The sequence below is a fragment of the Oryza brachyantha genome, chromosome 5, assembly GCF_000231095.2.
Source record: "Oryza brachyantha chromosome 5, ObraRS2, whole genome shotgun sequence".
NCBI classification, from domain to species: Eukaryota; Viridiplantae; Streptophyta; class Magnoliopsida; order Poales; family Poaceae; genus Oryza; species Oryza brachyantha.
In genome coordinates this window covers 4735952-4751700 of record NC_023167.2, presented here as the reverse complement: position 1 = coordinate 4751700, position 15749 = coordinate 4735952, and the positions used below count along the sequence as shown (strand labels likewise).

The window sequence follows — 15749 nt, the reverse complement described above, 5'->3', positions numbered from 1 at the left end:
TAGAGCAATTTTAATATCCCTAAGAAAATGCCTCTATGTACCAAAATTTTCGCTAACAATTTTGGACTAGAGGTACAAGATTTTACACTAGAAAATAATATAGTATCTCCTGCTATTTTCTCAAAGAGAATAAAATTGCTCTTGTCAATGACTATAAAACTTGGACTATATAATTAAAAATATTTTTAAATATGTAACGATGGTATACTCACTCCGTTTTAAAGTGTATAGTTTAAGTTTCTTTTACAAGTACTAGTTGGATGGACTACCATACAAGTTTAAGTTTAAGAGCTGTTTAGTTTTTACTATTCCAATAATTGCCCTATACAAATTACATTCTTGCTAGCAACTCTTGTGTATTTGGATTGAAGTTAAATTTTACCTAAGTCAACATAGCTTATTTGAACGACTAAGTCAGAATAGTCGAAGCATCTTTACCTCACTAAAAAATTTGTAATGCCAAAGCTTGCCCAAAATTCAGGTAGGGCACTGATCCAAATTGGCCCTAAGTTAACACAAAACATTCTACCTTATCTGACCGGCTGCATCCTGCCATAAGTCTAACATCCAGAGGCAAAAAAAAAACAAAAAAAAACAAAAACAAAAACAAACAAACAAACTCCAAAACTCTATCTTTTCGCTTATGCTTATACTTATAAGTCAAAATTTAATTTTTAACCTTACATTTAGAGTTGATTTTAAGTTTTTTTCTTGTCATAGTTTATTTTTCAGACTTAACTTTTAACTCGCTAATAACACATATATAAAAATTTATTTATAAATTAGTTTTTATTTACAAATTGCCAAATGCCGTTTGGCAATCACCCTACGAGGCTATAACACTGCATGCCAAGAACACGTGGTCAACCTCCAAGAGAAAACCATCCTCGTCATGGCCCTAATCCGTTCAATCGAGATTCATCGCATCACATCACGGCCAGCAAGTTCATGCACGTACTACAAACGGAGCCCAAATGGCAACGAAACCCAAGTTGGACACTGACACTGCGCAACGAGACTGGATGACGATTATTCAGAGCTGAACTGAACTGGAGAATTCGCTCTGCTTCTGCATCTCCAAAAGCAGAGAAGAAACAGAGCAGATCAGAGCAGAGTCCAACACGGCTGCGACGCTGGCTTCCTCGTGCAGAACGCGAGCGATTCGCCCAGCTGATACAATAATCTGAATCTGAAGCTGGTGGTACAGTGCAGAGAGGAAAATAAAAGGATTATATACAGTGTAATGCACCTTTGCTTTGCTTGCAATGACAAGTTGGCAACGAGTGCATGCATCTACTCCTACCTGCACATGTTAGAGTTACACCAGGCTAAGCCAGTTATAAACATATTTTAAAGAGACAAGAGAGCTGAGAGAAGAGTGGTGAGCTAACCAATTACAGCACGGGCTCCAAAACACAATGTGTGTATAATATGTAGGATTATATATTAATATTTTATAGATAACTATTGTATGAATTGGCTATTAGATTGATAATAGATGAATTGAAGCTAGCAGTTCGCTATACTATTGAACTTGCTCTTAGCCTAGGGAAATGCAGCTTTGGTGTCTGGATTGTTCTTTTTCTAGGGCAAAATCTTCTCATTTTACTCTGAGCATGTGACTGCATTTGAGCATAGGAACTTTCATATTGTTATTGCAGTTTGCAGGGTTTGTTTTCTGACGAAAGCACCGTTGCGCATAGTACAATAGCTATAATTCAATTCTACTCGTTCTGTATTAAAATGTAAATATTTATAGATAATTTTAGAGATTAAGGAATCGGGTGGTAAGGCAAAAATAAAAAAAAAAGACTTTCGTTAATGCAAAGATGCCATAGGGAAGAAGGGTGATTGGTATTGATATAAGGGGTATAATAGCACTAAAATAGCTATAATAGTTTATATTTTACGATAAAGATGAGATGTTAGAAATATCGATATTTTACAATGAAAGAAGTACCGGTAAAAAAGTATGTTCCGAACAAAGGCCATCTTATCTGTAAGGAGATTAACTATATACTTTGCATGCTATCATTCATGCCAATCTTGACCAGTAGACTCGAGAGCTGAGAGGGGCATCTGCACTTTTGCAGATAAGAAAAAATGCAGTGGCAGGAGGGGCATCTGCACTTTTGCAGATAAGAAAAAATGCAGTGCGTAGGTGCAAAAATGATTTCCCCGTCAGATGCTTTTCTCATCTGAGAGCTAAGAGGGGCATCTACATTTTATAGGTAACTATTGTATGAATTGTATTGATAGGAAAATCATTTTTGCACCTGCACACTTACACATAGCTCTAAAAGCACACAGCCCATGCAAACTTAGAGCAGGTACAATATCATAAAGCTGGCTGTAAACATATTTTATGAGATAAGACAGGAGAGAAGAGTAGTTCAACTGCAGCACAGACTTCAAGACACAATGTGTGTATGACAGGTGGGACATAGTAGTATATGTATATGTTTTATATGTTACTATTGTATAAATTGACTATTAGATTGGTTATAGATGAATTGGAGCCAGTAATACTATTGAACTTGCTCTTAGCACACGAGGATCAGTATCCTGCACATTCAAAATTATTATAGGGTGGCGGCTAACTCCCCTGACAGAGCTGATGAAGTCTGGGCTCTAACTTTAGCTGCCTTGAAATCTGAAGCTGAAAAGTTCAGAAAAGGTGCCCATACCATACAATGGAAAGGCATATGAGATACCCCCAACTGGTGAACAGCAATGGGGAAAAGTATAAATTGGTAATGTGCCATGTAATTGTAAACATGTGGTTAGGTGGCTACAAGTGTTAATTATGCAGAGGCAAAGCTGTTAGCAAAAGCAAAGCTGGGTTCTGTGGATTCTTTGAAAGATGGAGTGAGCAACAGGATTGGAACATTGGGGACAAAAATTAAAGCTTGTCATGCATGAAAACGTTATGAGCAGTCACTGACGTTTGGATTTGAGTGAATTTTATGCATGAAGTTGGATAGGATTCTTCTTCTTTTTTAAGCAAAGGCAGGAATTGTGCCAAATTCAATTAAAGGAGAGTGTTTTGCAGAGAAAGAGAAAGGTAAGCTAAAGGGAAGATGCAAGCTGGATTGGTTCCTGGCTTGTCTGGGCCTAAAAAATTTCCTGGTTCTTTTATGGTGCATTGCACTTGCATAGTTTCGTGACAAGAATGGAAGTAATCATGTAATGTACACGTAGGACCTATCCAGGTTCATCTGGTTGTGTAGGGTCGAAAGATGGTGCTGTTCAAATAGCTATTCATATACATAGTCATCTTTTGCTTCTTCTTATACTTATCAGTAAATTTAAATTTTTAACTTTAAATTTAGAGTAGATTTTAGAGTTTTTATCATAGTTTATTTTTTAGCCTTAGTTTTTAGATCCCTAAGAAAATAAATATAAAATTTTTACTCATAAATTAATTTTAATTTACAAATATGACATTTGACTTTTTCACTAAACAATCATCCCCATATTTTCTCCAAGGATTCCAATCCCCTAATCCACGCTAAGCTTCTTATCATTTGCTTATTGTGAGGAAGCCAAACTTTAAATTTTAAATCTTTATTGTAGAGTTGATTTTGATTTTTTTAATCAACGTATTTCTTGATTATTAGCATATAAAACGCTAAAGATACATTTATAAAAGTTTCATTTTGAGTGAAGTGCACCAGCGGTCCTTAAACTTGTCTGTATGTGTCATCTAGGTCCCTGAACTCTCAAAATACATTTTTGGTTTCCTGAACTTGTCCGGAGGTGTCATATAGGTCCAAACGGGCTCCGATCCGCTTCATCCGCTGACATGACATGCCACGATGGCGTCTACGTGTTGATGGAGCCATGTGGGTCTCACATGTCAGTATCTCTCTCTTCCTTATTTTTTCTCTCCCTTCTCGTAGGCGTTACCGTGGCATGCCACGACAGTGGATGGAGCGGGTCGGGTCGGAGCCTGTTTGGACCTATATGACACTCCTGGATAAGTTCGGAAATCCAAAAATACATTTTAAAAGTTTAGGGACCTAGATGACACATGCACATAAATTTAGAGGCCACTGGTACACTTCACTCTTTCATTTTTGGTTTTTTAGTTTGGTTCCTGCTGTAGATCAAACTATCAATCGTTTTTTTCTTTTTTTTGTGTATTCATATGCTTATGTTTTTATTCATGCGTCCATAGAGTCCCTAAACCATTTTTGTTCTGATCTTTTTTAAAATCATGAATATCGTGAAAATCGACGGTTCTGTGAGCTCACCTACGCTAAGAGAGAACATTTGCATTTTTTTTTAACACAATTACAAAACAGACGTGGCAATCAAAGTTTGCATGTTCAGAGCTGATAAATGGACGAGGGGACGAAGAATGGCCGAATACTAACAAATGGCCCAGTAGAACATTCAAGCCCAGCAAACAGACTAGTCTTTTCGTTCACATCAACATTGGGCTTTGGGCCTGTTATCGCAATTTTTACGCGGAAAGGCCGACGAACTGGTGAGGGTAAAGGCCCAATCAGCCACCAGGCCATAAGCTTCGTCGCCAGCAATTTTTAGATAAGAAAGATGATCAGACAACTCCTTCCTCTTTAGGGGAAACAAGTCTGCTTCAAGTCCCTCAACTATGGGCCGAGTTTCATTTGCATCCCCTAACCCCAAAACCTGGTAGAGAGCATACCACGACTTCTAACACTGGCGCAGATCGATTCGCTTAACGGTATTGAGAGTGGTTTTGACTACCGTGGCATCTGCGTAGCCCATTTGACGTGGATCTTTGTTCCATATGGCATTAAAGTGATGTTTATGTGGCATCCGAAGAAAAATATAAAAATAAAGGGGCAATTGTAAATTTACTATCGGTTTGAATCGTTATTGTAAAACTATAACTAGAAAGTTACAAAATTGACACCAGAACTGTCACTCGAGTGTCATGCTTGCAATAAAAAAACCAGCGATAAATTTACAAAAGCCCCGAAAATAAAACAATATATGTGGGGCCTACATATCAGTCACAGAATTTAGAAATAAATATAGTGGTTGGGTCTGCTCCACTTCATCGATCCCTCACAATTTCCTTCTTTACCCTTCTCTACTTTTCCTCCTCTTTCTCTCCACCCTCTCGCCACCACTAGTCAATGGGGATAGAAGGACTATGAGAAGCTCGCGATAACTTTCTTCCACTCATTTACCATCAGATGACCTCCTTGAAGACCGTGTTGCTGAGGTATAGTTGGGTGCAGGCGAGTTTCACCCACTTCATGATGTACTTTTGTCGATGGTGGATGGTTATATGGTATCGTGAGAACGGGAAGGCCGAGCCAAGTGGCAGCCTCCTCAAGCTCATGGTTTGGGATGGCTACATAGATGGGGGAGGAGATAGGAAACGAGGTAGCTCTGTTAGATCTCGGTTACGGTGACACCATCATCTGCTCACTTGGGAGAGAGGATGAAGAGGAGATGAGGTAGTCGCTCAAGCTTAGTGATGGTGATGACATTGTTCGAAAGGATATGAGATCACTGTTGCCTTAGCTACTCTTCTGCTAGACCTTTGCACCAACACCACGAACACCTCCTCCATCGTGAGCACCATCCTTCTCCCTCAGTTGTGGCTATTAAAAAGGAGTGCATCACATCATTGCTTGACAATGAGGGAGGAGGCATCTGGGAGAAAATGCCATCCAAATGGACCCTTGCCATCACCGGGTTCCCCCTCTATCAACCGGACTTCTATGCCTCTAGGCCCCCGCCGTGGGCTTGTCATCCCGTGATCTCGACAACTCGATGTAGCCTATCAACAATTGTGGCCCCGCTAATGCAGCCTTCGGTGAGTGCGCCAGATGATGAGGACATCACTCCTTTGGATACATACAATACTATTCAAGTTGTTGTGCAAGATCCAATCATTAGAGCTCGTGCATGACAATTAAATTTACAAGTGAACTCATTTCTTAGTACTTTGTTTTACTATTTTAAGAAATTACTACTTAATGGTTTAATTATGATTAGGAATATAGAGAGGATCAAAAAAAATACTTGGCGAGGAGCTAAGAGAAGGACAAGACCAACAAGGGCGTTCAAATCAAGATAAAGGCTCAATTCATATCAAGTTCAAGTCCACCTCGATATTCAAGAGCATGTCATACTAAATTGGCCGCCCAAGTCCTATTTTTAATGTTCTACATATGTACATAAAGCTAAGGAGATGACATTCCCAATGGATTTGGTCTCATTTCAAAATTCATTTTCAATCAACAGGAATTGTTGAAACAAGAGGGCGTCCAAAATATGAGTGTTGTGTCACCATATTTTGGGTTGTTGGACCTTGTATCGTATTGGAGTCGAAAAGGGACACATATAGTGGTCCTTGGCCAACCCTAGATAATTGGATACAGATGAATTACGGTTGGATTTTATCAGGATTATTTCACCATTGCAGTTTATTATCCACTAGTTTGGTTTTTGGAGCTTTCAACTTGTGACAGTAATCTATATGTTCAATATAACAGATTGCTTCTTCTACTAGTTTATAGTGAGGTTAGAGTGGCAAGGCAATGGCAACACGGTTAGTGGTGTGGAATGTAGGAGGGTGATGAGGTAACATGGAAAGTTAGTGGTTAGATGTTGGTGAGCAATGAAATTGATCATCACATTTGCTAGAAATGAAGGAGGGGAGAGGGTGAGATTTCGAAAACAATGAAGATGATAGTAAGATAACATACATTAAGGTAGGGATAAAGGTTAGCGTTGTCGAGAAGGTTCGTGGGCCTCACCGGCATCAAAGACAACAAATGAAGGCAAACGGTGACGACTCGTAGTGTGTGAGAGGAGGCGAATGCTAGTGAAAGTCACGAGTATAATATATAAAGGATAGGGATGGATTGGGGTTGTATGAATTTTATCAGATTGATCCAAAATTTTTAAGATTAGGTGTAGCAGTTTCTTATAGATAAAAGAAAGTCAAATTGACTTATATCCCTAGATTCTATTGTACGATGCATAGCCATTAGGTATTGTAATTGAATAAAAATGAAAATGACCAGCAAAAGAAGTAAATAATGATGGCATCAAAAGACCGAAAAGAAGCACATAGATTCTAGCATGCAATCTTATATTTTGGCTTATAAGTAAAAACAAAAGCGAAAATCTGAGTCTCAAAGCGCATAGAAACTCATGTAAAATCAGATTATGTTTGATAACAGTTGCCGGGTAAGACCTAACAAAAGAACTTTGACCCGCAAGTGTTTAATCAGTGGCGCCAGCTGTACCGATTCCATCTGCCGTGTTTTTTTTTATAGTTTCTGAAATTCCATCAGCAGGAGTTGTTGACTGACTGACGCACACGAACAGACGAGACAAAGCTCAAAAGGGGATCAATGATGAACGATCAAAGCTCAAATAATGAATCCGCTAGAATCTCGATTGAAATGACAAATCAGTAACCAAATCTCCAGGCCGGAAATACATGCACAAATAACCAGCAGGTATATATATTAACCGAGTGACTAATCCAATTTTCTACCTGATGGATAGAAGTGGCGAGAAAGCTAGTGTTTACAGCATAGGAGGCTAGCAGGGTATCTTGGAGGTGAACCAGGTCATGACATGGAGCGGCGCCTTGATGAGCTCCACCGCCGCCTCCAGCACCAGCGTCACGCACAGGCAGCACGGGCAGATGCACGAGATTGGCAGCCTGCACACACACGCCACGCAGCAATCAATCAATCAATCGTTCATTCAATCGATCGATCGTGGGTGTAGATGAGGTTCTTGGAACTTGGTTTTGTCGCCGGCGAGGAGTTGTTTGCTATACCCGATGATCCAGATGATGGCGCCGACGATGGAGACGACGACGGCGAGCAGCGCGAACGGGAGGCCCAGCAGCCACCCCAGCGGCCGGCACTGGCAGCCTTCGCCGTCGCCGCCGCCGCCACAGCAGCACATGGCCGATGAATCGTCGTCGGCGGCGATCCCTCCTCTCTCTCTCTCGCCCCCCTTTCTTGCTTGTTTGGCTGTAGTAGCTTTTTGCCGTGGATTTCTTGGGAGATTGATGATCTTGTTTTGATTGATATTAATCTTTTTTCCTGCTATGCTTGCTTTATATTATGGCGGTTGTTGCGGTGTTTGCCTAATCATTGACCCGAAAAAGAAAATGTAGGCAATGAGATGTGCGAGTGGGAGACGTTTCGCCGTCGCTTTCTTTGAATAGTGGTCGTACCTGGGCGTCACGGCAGCTCAACCTGGTTCAACTCTTTGACCTTTTTCCGGTCATCAACATAATATATCCGTTATTTTATTTGACGCGGTTAACCTTTACATCTACTTTAAACTTTTGTCTTATTTATAAAAAAATATATAATTATTAATTATTTAATAATGATTTGTTTATTATAAAAGAACTTTAAAAATAACTTATAATTTTACATATTTGTATATATTTTTTTAATAAGATAAACAGTAAAAAATTAATCTAAAAGTCGATGATATCAAATAGTACTACCGTATATCTATTTATCGGTTCACTAGTTGGCATAATCTTGATTGATAGCGCAAATATTTATTTTCCATTTATTACCTATTTTTTTCCCTAGTTGGCATAATCTTGATTGATAGCACATTTCAGTTCTACCCTAATGAGTCAGTCTTGGGCGCTTGGCCTAAGCCCGATTAGCTGAGAATTTTTATTTCCTTTTAAGTCTTTCTATTTTTTTAAATTTTAAAAATAAACCCCTAAGATTTGTTTCCAAATCTATATATTTTTTGCCACTCCACCGTACTTATCGTGGCTAAATGACGTTACCACACTAAATGATTATAGCGTGATAGTGTTGCGCCAGATAAACTAGCGTGGTAAGAGGTTCTAACACCAATCTAATGGGCGTGGCAGAAGAATACTGACCTGGACACTACTCTTGGCGTGGCAGTATTGATAATGTGGCCAAAATGTGTATACCTGAAAATAAAACTTAGACTGGCTTAGATTTAAAAATTGGAAAAATAAAACGGTTCGTTTTCTTTTTCAAAAAAACTCAAGCTGAGAAGCTTCTCAGAACAAAGTGATTTTTGGGCCTCAGGTTGGATTGGGCTTAGATCTTATTAGGTGTATACTCCATATTTTTTGAGGAAAAAAAGTATGTTCTACATTGCCATTTTACGTTTGCTATCGCGCAAGAGCAAGTCAGTTTCAGCACGGACATAGATTAATTCTTTGTCACATGCAAGTTAATCGAAATTATTTTACCATACCACAAATCCATGTAGTTTGAAGAAAGCAGAGCATGAGTGACAACAAACTCCATGGTGAGCCACGCTGCATGAAAGAACTCAAGTCCATGCCATGCTTGTGGAAGTGACTGAAAGTGAAAGTGAGACTTCAGGTTAACTCGTAGTTGTTACAGACAGTAAGGCTGCGTTTAGTTTCCAAAAATTTTTGGAAGAGATGTCACATCAACCGTACGGTCACACATTTCAAGTACTAAACGTAGTCTAATTATAAAACAAATTCTAGATTTCACCTAGAAACCGCGAGATAAATCTTTTAAGTCTAATTAATCCTTCATTAGCACATATTGGTTACTGGCTAATCATGTACTAATGAGACGCAAAAGATTCGTCTCAAGATTTTCCCCATAACTGTGTAATTAGTTTTAATGTTCATGTATATTTAATGTTTTATTTAGGTGTCCAAAGATTTGATGTGATGTTTTTAGAAAAGTTTTTGGAAACAAAAACAGGCCTAAAACAAACTCACACAACGTACATGGTACTAGTTTAGCGCAATGCAAACGGACAAATACCCCACTGGGTGAAAAACCCATTGATATGCCAAATTTTGTTTCATGTTCAGAGAGAAAGAGAGATTTGCAAATATTGAGCAAGTCTCCAGTATTACAAGTTTACAGCATTCTACGGAAAGTGCTGCAGCACGGGTCAGAATGTTCACCATCTGACTCCGACAATTAAGATTGGCAACTTGCCAAGATACCGATGATTCTATTACAACATTCTATTGACTATTGTGTACATACAAAAAAGTACAGTAAGCTGATCTTTCTATAGACAGGCACAAGAAACTGCCTTTGAATGGAGGGGGGAAGTGCTGCCAATTACGTATTGATGGTTATGGTACTGCTTCAGCGTTTTGTTTCATTCGTATCTCCAAAGGGTGAGCTCACATATCCTGGTCTCGGAAATTCAACAAATGATGGCTCTCTCTGTAAAACAACTGCTGCAGCACGGGTTAGAATGTGTGCTGTTAAGCCCCAAATCACAAACATTTTGTCCTCTGACTGGTACTCGAAAGACTGGACTGGAATATTCATGCCCATCCAATTCGATTCTTGTGTTTTCCGGTTATCATCCTAAAGGTATGATAGAAGTGAGAATTAGATGAAACAATGCCCTTGTTGACAACACAAGAAGCCAATGATGAAATATAAAAGGAACATCCATAAATAACAGTAATACCTTCAAAAACATTCCTAGAGGTGCATCAAAGATGTCTTCCACTTCAGATTCATTCAAGAGAGGTTCGAATAAAGCTTTATCCGAAAGGATGCCAATTACAGGAGTTACATGGAGACCATTCTACAAAATGACTGTAACATGAGTTCAGGACAGTTTGCATTTCTACTGAACGAGTAAAAGAATGTGTTCTCTCGGAAATAAGGAAATTAGTCAATTAAAGCCATATGGAGCAAATGCTATTATCAGCATTTTCATGTGAGTTTGAGATATTGATTGGAAATTTCTATAGAAAAGGTGGAGTTTGAGCATGGGACTACATCTATAGATACTAGATATTACAAAGGGAAATTTGATGCATGAAGGCAGGGTTCTAAAACCAAACGGCTTACCCCCAGCTAAGCTAGCAACCACAATAATTTGGTGTAAGAAGCAGGTAAATGGCCTGACTTTACTGGAGTAAAAGAGCACCTGTTTTCGGGCAAGAGATGACAACTTCACAAGTTGTAACCCCTTGCATGACTAAAAAAGGGTAATTTGGATGAACTTGGATGGACACATGTGTTTGAATGGTTAATTTGATTATTATTTGTCAACAAAACAGCAATAACCAGCAAGAACCTAGGGTTGTTATTAGTTGAAAAGCAAGACATACAAAGTTGGTCATGCATGTAAACTGGATATTCTCAAGTCGGTCATATAACACCTTGGGACTAGAAATGTGATAGGGCATATCAACAATACACAATCAAATGAACTAGCAAACATATTTTGATTATCTCTTTATTGAATTATTGTCTCTAAATGAAGCACAAACTCAGCCATAATATTGGCTTCTACTTTCATTAGCATTATCTAACACAAGCTGAGTGCAGGTAAAAAAATATACCACATGCTTCCTGTGATTGACTCATTCACTGATGGAGTTAAAATCTTTTTTTTAGTAATATGGTGCAGAACTGCAGATGCAGTAGACATAATCCATTCATTACATTAAGATTGAGACCTAAAATCTTAAAATTATAAATATCTCAGATCAACTCAATGCCATATTGTCATACCAAAAATTGACCTGCAACATTTCAGATGCTGCACTACACAGATGGTTTCACTACTATTCCACACAGACAATGAATTCAAACACATAGCTAAATGCTCTAAGCTAACAGCAATTGCCTAGATTCCGTGACAGTAGCAGAGTTCAGGAGAACAAACTGATCTACCTTGGACAAGAACGGCTCAAGAACAGTGACGACAGACACAAGCGCTGGGTCCAATCCAATCTCCTCGTGCGCCTCCCGCAGAGCCGTCGCCTTCGCATCCGCATCCCCTTCCTCCACCTTCCCTCCCGGCAAAGACACCTCACCTAACAATTTTATCTCAAGAAATTGGACAACTCCAATGCGATATCTTGGCAAGAAAATTTTCCCCATCCCAGCTCTAGCCCAAGAAAATCGGCGCTGCGTGCATACCGGAGTGGGAGGAGAGGGAGGAGGCGCGCTTGGTGAGGATGACGCGCGGGTCGCCGCCGTGGGGGTCCTCGAAGAGGCAGACCAGCACGGCGGCGTAGCCCTTGGGGGCGGCCAGGCATCCCGGCCGGGCGGCGGCGGCAGGGGCGCCCACGGAAGAGAAGAGCTCGCCGGGGCCGGAGAAGGAGGAGCGGAGGAGGACGTGGCGTGTGAGGTGGGCAAGCCGCCGGGACGGCGCGGCGGCGGAGGGGGAGAACCCCATGGCAATGTAAGTCGGGGCGAAGAGGCGGGCGAGGAGAGGCCTCATGGATGGCGCCGGCGGCGAGGCTGAGGTGGCGCTTGGGGAGTTGGGAGGGATCGCCGGCGAAGAGGCTACCCACTGGGATTTTCAAGCGTAACTACTCCCAATTCCCAAAACACGAAGCACCTACGGATATACCCTAGCAAAGTTTGGATCTTTTTTGACTTTGGTGCATAGTAGTATTTTGTTTCGAAAATTGCTATGGTAAAACTTAATCATCCAATTCACGTAGACTCAACCATTCAACGGCGCTCACGTGGACTCAACCATCCAACGGTGGTGGTATCACTCTTGATCTCCTTTGCATAATTAATGTTTCAGTTGTACATAGGTCATACAATTGGATTATACGTATAGCGGACTGTTTTCTTTAGCTTAAGATTTTCATTTACACGCTTTCGGTCTTACTTATGTTCAGCGAAAAAATTATATATAGAATTTTCTTGCAATATTATCTTAAATAATTTTTTAACTTTAACTTATCGGTTTATAACCTAAATAGCTATTATAATTTAGATGATCATTTCAGCTATCACAAACGAGACATTTGTGTTATTACGCCACATTGACTTGCAGTTTGTCAAGTATGGTTTCTCTAATATTTTTAGTTAGATTTTTTTTACATGCCTATTTAGTAATCATAAAAACAAGGGTAGGATAGATCATATTCTCTCTATTTCATAATGTAAGATGTTTGATTTTTTTACTTGTAATGTTGGACTATTTGTCTTATTTAAAAATTACGGAAATATTATTTATTTTGTTTGTGACTTATTTTATTATTAAAAGAACTTTACGCATGACTTGTTATTTTTATATTTGTGCTAAATTTTTGAATACGGCGAATGATCATACGTCGTAACCAAAAAAGTCAAACATCTTACGTTATAAAACGGAGGTACTGCCACTAAAAATATGCATGTTTTAAAGAATATCATCTTTATTTTTCTAATAGGAAATGTGTCATTATAACTCTTAGAAATTTTTATTCGTCTAGAAGGAACTATGTCATTACAAGTTTTAAGTAAATCGAAAATATACCATTACATATCCTATTAAGGTAATTCTAAAAATTATTAAACCAAAATAACCTCATGCTATTTCTCACCCCTTCCTTCTTCCTCTTCAATCTCTCTATCGTGCTGTTTCGTGATTTCACCAAATGCTTATTTCAGTAAAAAGAAAAATCCTCCGCCGTGTATTTTGTCACTTTGTATGCACACTGAAGTTTGCGTCGTTGGCGTATCGCGCTGTACGCTAAACGTTGCGCCACTCACATATGTCATATGTGTGTGTGAGATATAAGCGTTTTGTGGTGTGTGCGCTTTTGCATCTTGCATACAATTAAAAAAAGTGCTAATAAAATAAGCAGGCCACTTGTTTGAGCTAAGTTATCCTTGAGTTGACTTGGCTTGGCTCGTTAATAAATTCTATCTAATTTATATTAGCCTTTTTAATTTAAAGTTTATAATTTTATCAAATTTTAATGCAATAATAACTCTAACTACAATAATTTAAATGTAATTAAAAGGTGAATGTTATTACGAAGCATTATGTGTAACATGAATTGGTTATCTTTTATATATATTAGCGAGTTAAACGAGTTGTTCATCGAGCTCACGAGCTAAAACCCAGGCATCACTAGTCATGATAACAGGTTCTAATCGATCCAAAAAGAATTTGATACGAGCCGATACCAACCACGAGCTTTGAGATTTTTCTTATAACTACTGGTAAGGCAAAATGAAAATGGTCACATCCAAGCAAGACAATATTTTCTTTCTTTGTTTCATAATTGTTGTTCACGTCATCCTAGCAAGTAATTTGCATACCTTTTTTTTCCAAAAAAAGAAAGTCTGCTCATATTATCGGTGTTACCCTGTGGAGTATAAACTAAAGCTTCGTTTAGTTCCAATCAAAAAACATCACATCGAATCATTGAACATCTAAATAAAATATTAAATATATATGAATAATAAAACTAATTACACAACTATAAAAAAATCATGAGACGAACCTTTTAAGCCTAATTAGCACATGATTAGTCATAAAGTGCTGCAGTAACCAACATGTGCTAATAATGGATTAATTAGACTCAAAAGCGTCTCATGGTTTTTAGGCGAAATCTAATATTTGTTCTTATAATTAGACTACGTTTAATATTTTAAATGTGTAACCGTAAACATAATGTTTTTACAAAATCATTTTACGAGCTCAACGCAGCCTAAGCAAAAAGGGAAAAGAAATATTAGGAAAAGCGTGGAACTTTGGTTGGACCAAGGATGTCATGCCACCACCAACCTATTCTTGTCAAACGCGTTCGACGCAGCGGTCAACTCCACACCCCCGCACTTCCCTCACTCATGCAAACCAACCATGCAACAACGCACTCCCTTCAAAGCAAGCTCCCCCATGCACCACACCACACCACCGCCCCATGCTCTCGCCCACACCTCTCGCCGCGCGCGATGCCGTTGCTACCGCCGCCGTCGTCGTCCTCGTCGTCGGCCGCCGCCGCCGCTCCCCCGTCTGGCTGCCTCCCCGCCGACCAGGCCTGCTTCGCGCTCTCCTCGGCCAGCTCGCCCTCGTACCGCTCCTCCGCGACCGCGACGCGCCGCGACGCCTCCGGCGGCGGCGGCGGCGGCGGGGGGCGCGCGTGCTGCACCACCGCGTCCTACGTCGTCGTCCTCGGCATCAGCTTCGGCTCCCTCCTCGCCATCCTGCTCATCCTCTGCGTCATCCGGTGGTACCTCGTGTGGCGGTCGTCGTCCGCGCGCCACGGCCGGCATGACGACGCTGGCGGCGCCGCGGACGAGGCGGCACCGGGGCCGGACAAGAAGCGGTCGGCCGGACTGGACGCCGACGCCATCGCCGCGCTGCCGGAGTTCGCGTACAAGAAGGACGGCGGCGGCGGCAGCGAGGGGGAGAACGAGGAGGAGGAGGAGCGGGAGTGCGCGGTGTGCCTCGCCGTGATGGCCGACGGGGAGGCGGCGCGCCGGCTGCCCAGGTGCATGCACGTCTTCCACCGGGGCTGCGTCGACGTGTGGCTGAGGGAGCACTCGACGTGCCCCGTCTGCCGCGCCGAGGTGGTCGTGAGGCCCGCCGGCGCGGTGCGCGCCGAGAAGCTTCCGGAGAGCAGCACGTCGCGGGCCTTGACGTCGCCGGCGCAGACGGCGCCGCGGATGGCCATGGACGTCGGCGGGGAGAGGGACCTCGAGGCGCAGCAGTAGATTAATTAATTCTGTATATGCTATATCTAACCTGAAAGTAGAGAGATAGGGATGATATTGATGGCTACGGTGTTAATTTAATTGCTTATTTTCTTTTTGTGTTTACTCTTTTCTTGCTTTAATTATTGGGGTAATTAAATTGTTGCTATAGAGATCTGTGAGAGGAGTGAATTTAGAGGATGCTTACGCAACTGTTTGTAGGGTTACAGTATGTGGTAATAAAACTGTTTGTACTTTGTAGGCTTGCAGTATGTGGTAATAAAAGAAACACAATATGGCTTAACTTTATCACTC

The 15749-nt window shown here is 40.7% G+C and overlaps 2 protein-coding genes across 2 annotated transcripts; one reads left to right on the top strand and one right to left on the bottom strand.

Annotated features, from left to right (window-relative positions):
- Positions 1-9771: 9771 nt before the first annotated feature.
- Positions 9772-12454, bottom strand: LOC102700524 (nudix hydrolase 15, mitochondrial-like). Its single transcript, XM_006654088.3, has 4 exons — positions 11928-12454; positions 11679-11821; positions 10459-10578; positions 9772-10352 (listed from the first exon to the last, which is right to left on the bottom strand). Exons 1-4 carry the CDS (start codon positions 12229-12231, stop codon positions 10125-10127), a joined length of 795 nt encoding a protein of 264 aa, XP_006654151.1. The 5' UTR covers positions 12232-12454; the 3' UTR covers positions 9772-10124.
- A 2214-nt stretch (positions 12455-14668) lies between these two features.
- LOC121054546 (E3 ubiquitin-protein ligase EL5-like) lies at positions 14669-15749 on the top strand. Its single transcript, XM_040524582.1, has one exon. The coding sequence runs from the start codon at positions 14694-14696 to the stop codon at positions 15453-15455; it is 762 nt and encodes a 253-aa protein (XP_040380516.1). The 5' UTR covers positions 14669-14693; the 3' UTR covers positions 15456-15749.

What these genes read in the sequence shown, in the direction of transcription:
- LOC102700524 (XM_006654088.3), bottom strand. Translation starts at nt 12,231, where the DNA reads ATGAGGCCTCTCCTCGCCCGCCTCTTCGCCCCGACTTACATTGCCATG. An exon ending in TTGAGCCGTTCTTGTCCAAG is followed by an intron (nt 10,579 to 11,678) that starts GTAGATCAGTTT and finishes GTCATTTTGTAG; the next exon opens with AATGGTCTCCATGTAACTCC. An exon ending in CTCTAGGAATGTTTTTGAAG is followed by an intron (nt 10,353 to 10,458) that starts GTATTACTGTTA and finishes TCATACCTTTAG; the next exon opens with GATGATAACCGGAAAACACA.
- LOC121054546 (XM_040524582.1), top strand. Translation starts at nt 14,694, where the DNA reads ATGCCGTTGCTACCGCCGCCGTCGTCGTCCTCGTCGTCGGCCGCCGCC.